Source organism: Anarrhichthys ocellatus, unplaced genomic scaffold, assembly GCF_004355925.1.
Source record: "Anarrhichthys ocellatus isolate YVR2014 unplaced genomic scaffold, GSC_Weel_1.0 scaffold24, whole genome shotgun sequence".
Taxonomy (NCBI): Eukaryota; Metazoa; Chordata; class Actinopteri; order Perciformes; family Anarhichadidae; genus Anarrhichthys; species Anarrhichthys ocellatus.
The window spans coordinates 4,501,827-4,510,833 of record NW_022280054.1 but is presented as its reverse complement, the minus strand read 5'-3'; the positions used below and the strand labels follow the sequence as shown (position 1 = coordinate 4,510,833).

The window sequence follows — 9,007 nt, the reverse complement described above, 5'->3', positions numbered from 1 at the left end:
ACACACACACACACACACACACACACACACACACACACACACACACACGTATTTTACACACAAATGATCCCTGTCTATACAGCAGGAAGGCAATTAAATCCCAGGCACTTCTATTGCAATTTTAATGTTGTGCACCCCCTCCAGCTCTCCTTCACACACTCTCTCTTCTCCTCCTTTTTTATTTTTTATACAAACACAGTCGCAGAGTCTCACGGTCTTTCATCAAAACCATCCACACCCACTCCACCCTTCCCTAGAGAGTGTGAGAGGTTGAGTATACTTGAAGCAAACATGTTTCCTCATGAATTGGACAGGGCAGTTTCTGTGCTGTGTGTGTGTGTGTGTGTGTGTCTACTTAATCTGATATTTTCATGTACGATGTGTGCATCTTCATGGCAGCTCTGACACAGCATGACTCAAAGTAGCACTGACCTCAACACTCAATTTGAGCTATTACAATATATGTACTCCAACTCACTCAGACAGTGACAGTGCTGAGGTAATGAGGAGTTCTTAGATGAAGCGCTGACTCTTTTTTTTTTTTAGAGGATTTAAATGGTGGGTGCCAGGGGTCACTGGCACCCACCATCTCCCCAAGGACTCATGCTCGTGTGTCAGCTGGAGGGAACCGAGTTTCAGGTCCAGAGAACAAGAGAAAGAACGGTTGTTTTTTTTGATGGCCCCATTCACCATCTGTGAAAGGTAAAAAGGGCAAGATGAGAGAGAGAGAGAGAGAGAGAGAGAGAGAGAGAGAGAGAGAGAGAGATGGACATTTGAAGCAAACAGCTTGATACTAGAGAGTGGATGAAGATATGTGGAATGTAATGATGAGGCCTGGGGGGGGTGAGGGGATCAATATTGTAACATTTGAGAATAGATCTGTTAGAATTATAATACTAGAGCTAGAGAGTGAAGGATGGAGAGAGAGATAAACAAAGAGAGTTGATAACTGGGAGGCTGATTTAAAAACAAAACAAAATCGAGAGAGCAGATTTCTATTTCAGATGGACGAGGATAAGAATGTGCCTTGGAGGAATGAATTAATATATCCCTACGGTCTGCTTGTCCTGATTGGGTTGTCGTATTAGTTGTTTTGGTTTGTTAACAACTGTTTTATTAATGAGGATTTGCTCTCCCTCCTACCCCTACAAACACACACACACACACATCCACTCCAGCATCTGCGAGTTGTCGCTACTGACACAGTGACCCAGTCCAGTAGATGTAGGTTAGCCTTTCTTGCAGCCCTCTGGGTTTCTGCTCACACTCTCAGGAGCTGACTGTGTAGTTATTGCTGCTGACGCTGAGCTGATCTATTTTGTTGCGGCATTGTTTACGGAGAAAAAGACAAGATTTTGTCCGTGTACTTGAAGTATAATGAAAACGGCACAGGAAAAGCAACCACTCTACGTATAGACACTTGGACAGAACAGCTCATCTTCTGCTCTGATATTATATAACGATATCTAATATAATATTGGTTACAATTACAGGATGGTATACATTTGATAAGGGGTCATGGTATTTTCTCACTTGTGCTTTCAGGCTCTGCAGAAGTTAGCGAGCCAATACCTAAAGAGAGACTGGCCTGCAATCAACCCTGATGACCAGAGAACAGACTACAGGTAAGTGTGTGTGTGTGTGTGTACGTGTGTGTGCGTGTGTGTGTGGATAAGACATGTAGACGTAGGCAGCCATATTTTCCCATAAAGCACAGCTGATCTTACAGCCGTTCTAAATTGCTTGCACCTTTGCAGTTTACAGTTTTACTGATATTAGTTTTGTGTTTGTTGATTTTGGCAACTACTGCAATATTTCTACACACACATCTTTTCCCCTTCCAGGTGCATGTATAGTTTCTCTGGCCCACAGTGGTGTAGAGAATCATAAAGTTAGCCACTCTGTGGGAGAACTTCATGATTTTACAGCTAATTATAGGAGTGTAAGTTGTAGCCATCCAGCATTTGTGTGCTTTCTCTCTCCTAATAGGAATGTGTATGCAGTGTGGAGGTCCTACTTAGAAGGTACAGTGCAGGTGAGCCAGTCCAGGCTCAACGTGTGCGACAACTACAAAAGCCAAGTGTCGGAGCCCGCTAAGACCGTCAGACTCTACAAGGAGCAGCAACTCAAAAAGGTGAGTCGATGCGTGTGCGGCGGGAGTTAGTCACGGTTTCCTGAAGCAGTCTTTGTTCTCTATCCGTCTCTACAACCACCTTCCATCACACTGAGTTATTGTGACTCATGTTGGTCCGCTCTTTTTCTAACAACTTTCCTTGTTTTCCCTTTTTTTCTCTTCGCAGACCATAGATCAGTTGAGCGGAATTCAAGCAGAGCTGCAGGAGTCGGTGAAGGAGTTGGCCAAAGCCAAGAAAAAATACTACGACTGTGAGCAGGTTGCCCACGCTGTACGAGAGAAGGCTGACATAGAGGCCAAGTAAGCTCCACGTGGCACTATACGTGTGTGTGTGTGTGTGTGTGTGTGTGTGTGTGTGTGTGTGTGTGTGTGTGTGTGTGTTATTAGGGATGCACGGACAAATAAAAATGACTAGCCAAATGGTCTCCATTGTCAGAATGAATACCATCAAGCAAACAAAGTTGGTTAACCTCACGGAGAGAGAATATGTTTGTATGTAAGAGAAACATGAGGGCTGAAAGAAGAAATCAATTACATAGTGGATTTAAAATAGACATTTTTTGTGTTTTATTCTTCTTTTGAAGGACACATAGAAGCTCTATCAGATAAAAAAAAAAGTGTTTTTCTGCAGCTTTCTAGGGTTGAAAGATTGGATAAATGATAGATTGAAATATATTATCATTTGTTTTTCATCTGTCGTTCCCACTAAATAGTCCACTGAGTAGTAGAGAAACTTGAGTTTCTACTTTAAGTTCAATATTTTTGAAGCTTTGCACTGCAACTAGTGCCGAGGTGTGATCCGTGTTGTTTTCCTCTCAGCCCTCGGCAGCAGTAGCTATGGTGACATTTTCACTTCATTGAATCCTCGGCTCCGGTTAGCGGCGCGCATCGATTGGCCCGTCGACTCTTTTCTGCTCCCGATCACTCAGCAGAGAGACACAGAAATGAATGCATTGCCGCCGTGCCGCTACGCGAGTGTACGTGTGTGTATTTCATTCGAGATGCGGAGACATTAGTCATCGTCAGGCAACAAGGAACACACGGGAAGAAGTTGGTGTGAATGCGGAGACGCAACACACACCTCACACACCACTTGGCTGCATAAAGCAGGGTTACATAAGTAGAAACAAACCACACAGACATCATCACACACTCATCATAATGCATCTGTAAGTCAGAGGTTAGAGATCAGAGGTATGATATTGTAGAAGTGTCTGGATCTTGTTCTTCTTCCTACCTTACTTTGTTTTAAATATTAGTAACTGTCGTTAATATTTGTGTTTGATTCGATATATGATTTTGTGCATGGATGCCTTCATGTGTATTTGTTTGAATTCAAATCAGAATTAGATCCCAGATGAACTCCTTTGCTTGCTCTGATTTGTCATTTCAGGTCTAAACTGGGTCTATTTCAGTCAAGAATTAGTTTACAGAAAGCAAGTGTTAAGGTAAGTGGGTAAGCTCAATCACTGACACACAGACACAACGCCGTCACTCCCTCTTTGAGGCAGAACTTTCAACCAAACTCTTTTAACACATGATACAAGAACGCAAATGGTTGTTTCACTTTGCTTCTCTAATCTCTTAGAGCTCTGGTCTGTTGCTATAATGCGGTAAAGCAATATCGTCTGTGTCTCTCTCTTTCTCATTTCAGTTGAAAGCTAAGAGAAGTGACTGTAACTCCAAGGCGACACAAGCCAGGAATGACTACTTGCTAACGCTAGCTGCTGCCAACGCTCACCATGACCGCTACTACCATACAGATCTACTGCACTGCATACAGGTATTTACATGAAGATGAATTCAAAGGATTGCGTGGTGTGAGAGAGAGAGAGAGAGAATAAACATGGACATTTTTGGTAAAACTGTACATTTCTGGGCAGCTAGAATTGTTGTTTTGAATGCTATTCTTTTTACTGACTTAAGAATCTCACGAGCTGATAATAGCCAGAGGGATTTTCCAGGAACGAGAACACATTTTCTGGTTCTAAATTCAAAGCTCAATTTGGGATGAAATGTCTTCTTTTTATTACTGCACAAAGTCAAACTCCCTCCAAGTAGTTTGAGGGGGGAAAAAATAATCATATATGAGAAAGTGATGATTTCACAGTTTTGAGCCTTCAAAGAGAGTCGTATGGAGCTCTCTGGATTTGTGAGTTGAAAGGAGCTTATGCAAAGAAAAATCCTGCAAAATGAGCCAGCCTGATGTTTGCTTTTACCAAATGATTGGTAGGCATGAAGTGATATTTTCCACAGTGTTAAATTAACTGTATTAAGGCCAGAGGACTTCTCAGAAAGTTTTGACTTAGTTTGGCTTTTTTTTTTCGTAGAAGGAATTGAGAAAAGGTCATCCAAATATGAATGCTAGTGAGTTTGCTGCATCGCTGTATATCACTGATCATCTTTTGGCCTCATAGTGACATTTGATATGACATGCATCACTGTGAACCTGAATGTGTGCTAGTTATTTTTCTTAATATGTTTGTGGTAAATAATCATGTGAAAGCAAGCGCTGCAAGATAAGGTGATGAGTTGTGACACAGAAGCCAATTTCACTCATATTTCTGTCATCAGCGGTAGAACGCGTGGTACCGCGTTACCTTTCTGGCACATTCAGAACAATCAGAATACAGGAAGAAATTACACAAAAATATCCGCATGCTATTGTGGTTACAAGACAAGAGATCCAGATCCGTTAATCACACACACACACACACACACACACGCACACATAAAAGACAGTTTGCCCTGACAGACACACCTCAGCTACTGTGTGGTGAATAGCTTGAGCAGCTGAGTGACGGTGATATAATCCTTTTGTAAATACTGTACAAACATGTCAGTCTGACACACACACACGTATACATGTTTTCTTTATCCTGACAGTCATTAGTCTCAGACATGACAGATTCAGCAGACACACAGGGAGACACACACATTAGAGTTGCTTGGTGACTGCACCTGTAATGTTGCTGCTTTTATTTTTCAGTCTAAATGTATGCAACTTACCTCATAAGTTGCATAGTTTGCATATTTAAAATGAAAGGGAAGGTCATTGACTTTTCTATCTGCTTCTCTCTCTCTGTATTTTATTTTCTTGGCTTTCTGTTTCTTTCTTTGCTTTTTCCATTTTTTTTTTTTTAAATTTCCAATTTCTAACTTCAGATGCTCCTCCCTTGTTTCTTCTTCTTCTCCCTCACTCTCACGCACTCGGCCTCCGGCGTGTATGAGCATCTATACTATGAGGCCATTCTGAATAATAGATTCTTAGCTCCTCGCGACAGAAGGACAGGACTGCAGGGAAATATGCACATACACAAATACATGCTCGCAAACACACAGAGAGAATGAGGGACATCACTAGAGGGAAGCAATCTGCTCATCCCTCCTTATTTGTATTATTGTGGTGTTTACAGGTCTTCACCTCTAACAGGGGGATGGGAAATTGCATCGCAAGTTCTTTTCATTGTTTTTGCTCCACATAGATACGTTGAGAAACACAGTGAAGAAAGCAGCATGGATGGCAGCCATGAAAATAACAGCCATACATGATATGCATAACCGAAAAAGCACAATACAACCCAGAGCTTCATAAATGCTGACTGTACTGACTGTGGCTGCAGACATAACTTGTGTCTTACACTGAGCGCTACTGTCCTTGTCAATGCGACAGTCAGCAGTGAAAGGGCAGTGGAGGAACACACTGCTCCACATCTCCCTCTGCTGGTGCCAGTCGATGCTCCAACCGTCCCCTGCCAGACGCGCGCACGCACACACACACACACACACACACACACACACCTTTGCTGCTCTGTCTGGTCCACTGTGCTGTACTTATTGTTCAGGCTGATGCAGTCATGCAACCCAATAACACACACACACACACTGACCGTGATATGAGGACGGGGCTTTTTCTGGAAGCTGACTCACTCCATTTCTACACTACCGTAAATGGATGAAAGAAGGAAGGGAGGAAGAGAAGAAAAGGGGAGGAGGAAATAAGCAGAGGGAACATTTAGAGAGAAGTCAGCCAACAACCCACCCTTAATGACATCATTTCCTTGTCAATGTCCCATTGTTTTAAAAGTGTGTGTGTGTGCGTGTGTGCGCAAGTGTGTAAATGCTACTTTTGTTATGTGCATATTAAAATAACATGTTTTTGCATGATCGCTATACTTGGTATTTGTGAAAGAAAAAGAAGGTGTTCCTGGGAGGTTGTAGACTTGGCCTAAAATATCCCCTGGTCAGCACAGAGTGTAGGCAGGTTTGTGAGAGTGTGAGCTTTTTAAAAGTACTTTGCTTTGAGGAGAGAATGAGTGGCTGAGTATTTGTGTGTGTGTGTGTGTGTGTGTGTGTGTGTGTGTGTGTGTGTGTGGTCTCCGTGTTTTGTTAAATTGGAATCTGAACCCCTTCACCTTCCCCTGCAGCTGCGAGAACGCTATCCAAAGAACACTTCACACACACACGTCTCCCATACACTCATTCTGTCTCTCTCACTCTTTCATACTTCCCCTCTTCCCTCCTCTCTCGGTCTCTCGTTCCTCTGTCTGATCTGTTTGGCATTGTGGCCTACAGCTTGGCAGCCCTACCCCAGCTCCCCTTTGAAGGGCTGTTCATTTGGGCTGCATTACATTATCTTTATATCGCCGCATCAAAATCCTCTTCTTATGATAAGGTCTGTCAAATGAAAACATCTGCTCTGTTTCTGGCCTTCTTTTGACTTTTCTCTTGTTACTCATTGTTTGTTTGTGTGTGTGTTTGTGTGTGTGTGTGTATAACAAATCAAGTTTCAACACTAGTTAAACTGAAATCTTTATTTAAACACACAGGTGTTTTCAATCACTCTGGCTGATTAGACCACTAGTCAGGTTGAAGCTGGGTGTTGTCAGTCTTTACATGCCCACACCGCCTTGAGAAGAGGTCTAATTGGGCAACACAAGTGAAAACACCTGTGTGAGTGGACTATGGGTCTTCAGTTACATTCTTATGATAGTGTGACCTGACAACATGTCTGATCTGTCTACTATTGTGACACTTGGTGTAAGTGGTGTATGATTGCTGAAATTGTGTATAGATTGGGCAATTTGTTACAAAAATGGTACAAGTTTGATGATGACAAATGAGGCACTATTGTGCACAGAGGACTGATGTGAAAATCCACATCTGAATGAATGTAGAAAAACAACAAATATATTGCTAAAGCTTCTGTGATAACGGGCTTTGTTCTACTCTTTGACCCTCTTTCTGTCCCTTTCTAGGTGTCACCTCCTAATTCTCTTGTACCCTCTTTTATTGAGAATTATGGAATTACATTGGATTAATCCTTTCTTCACTGTAACCTCTGGTCCTTCGCTCTCTCTCTCTCTCTATCTCTCTATCTCTCTCTCTCTCTGTCTTCTAGGCCTTGGATGGCAGGATCTATGAGCATGTGAAAGACTACCTGGTAGAGCTGAGTCGTACCGAGCTAGAGGCCTCGCAAGCCACACACAACACCTTCCAGTTCTTGTTGGACAAATCCACAAGGGTGAGTCACATGTGTTGAGTGACGCATGCCTTCTGCACTCATTTGTAAGTTAGTATTTGTAGAAATACAGTGTTTCTTGGTCTCAAACAGATGCTGTTGGAAATATCTTCTTGACATCATAGCTTAATAAAAGTGCATTTTTTGTAATTTTTCACCTGCAGCTGGTCTGCAGTGATGTACAGCTGGTTTTGGAGTAATTACCTCGAGTTATATTACCCTTTTTAGTGGTCTAAAGGATCTTGAATCCTTTCTGCTCCTAGCCCAACTCGCAAGCTATTTGACCTGACATGGATGCCATATAAAGGTGGCTGTAAAACGTTTGTTGTTCGCTCCATCACGGGGGAACAGAGTCTGTGGTCAGCAGGGATTCACGGAGTTTACGATGGATTCCCGAAATTAACTTTTCACAGCAAAAAAAACTTGCATGCAAACACACTGTATTAACTACCTCCCTCTGTCTTTAACTCAGATAATACAAGAATACAACCAGCAGTTGTTCATGCAGGAGAACCCAGTGTTTCACAAAGCACACGACTTCCAGTTCCAGCCCAGTGAATGTGACACGGTGAGAGGCGCATAGTACTTCAGTTAGACTTGTATTGTTTGTGTATGAGCCTGTTTATTCCTTTCTCTTTCAACACACACACACACACACAGATAGCAATCAGCCTCTACCTTCCTCGATTCTTTTTGGAGGTGTTAATAATTCAGGATGGAGACGTCCAGTTAACTCGTGTCTGGTGACAACATGACGGAAGTATGAGTCTGCTGTGTTCTAATATTAATCGTTTTAACGGTGAATGTTTTGTGTCCACTTGGAGCTTCTCTTTCTAATCCAAGCTTCTTTTCATCATTTACATACATTGCATAACTTTTTTTTAATTCAATTGGTTGCTGTATGTTAAAATAATTTTAAAATTGTCATAAATCATTCTCAAGTCTGTGTGATTAAAAACAGACAGCAGTGGAAATCATGCTGTCACACCCCTCTGGAGACTTGTTAAGTATTGCTGGTTTAAAAAAAAAAGAAAAAAAGATGTCTCCCAGTGGACATTGGGCATAAATCCTAAATAGTTTTCTCAGCCTCTTTTTCTCTCTCTCTCTCGCTGTGTTCAGACACATTTTCTTTCCCTCTCTGATATTTTCCTTTATTTCATAAACTGCTAACATTTCTCTTAACAACAATGTGCTATTCCTACCCTGAGTCTTCCTAATCCTGTTCAACCTTTGCTAACACTTTTCCCTAACCTTTTTTTCCACTAACCCTGTATTTGTGTGTCTGTGTGCTTGCACTGCTGCTCTTGTGTGTGTGTGTGTGTGTGTGTGTGTGTGTGTGTGTGTGTGTGTGT

General features: G+C 42.1%; 1 protein-coding gene across 3 annotated transcripts in view; it reads left to right on the top strand.

Annotated features, from left to right (window-relative positions):
• The window catches only part of fchsd2 (FCH and double SH3 domains 2), a 48,386-nt gene that overhangs the window by 18,254 nt on the left and 21,125 nt on the right, over positions 1–9,007 (top strand). For all 3 annotated transcript variants that reach the window (XM_031861254.1, XM_031861256.1, XM_031861255.1), the window contains exons 4-10: positions 1,546–1,625; positions 1,990–2,134; positions 2,301–2,434; positions 3,528–3,582; positions 3,789–3,917; positions 7,536–7,658; positions 8,128–8,223. In XM_031861254.1, the coding sequence (XP_031717114.1) occupies positions 1,546–1,625; positions 1,990–2,134; positions 2,301–2,434; positions 3,528–3,582; positions 3,789–3,917; positions 7,536–7,658; positions 8,128–8,223 (762 nt within the window). The remainder of the gene's footprint in view (positions 1–1,545; positions 1,626–1,989; positions 2,135–2,300; positions 2,435–3,527; positions 3,583–3,788; positions 3,918–7,535; positions 7,659–8,127; positions 8,224–9,007) is intronic.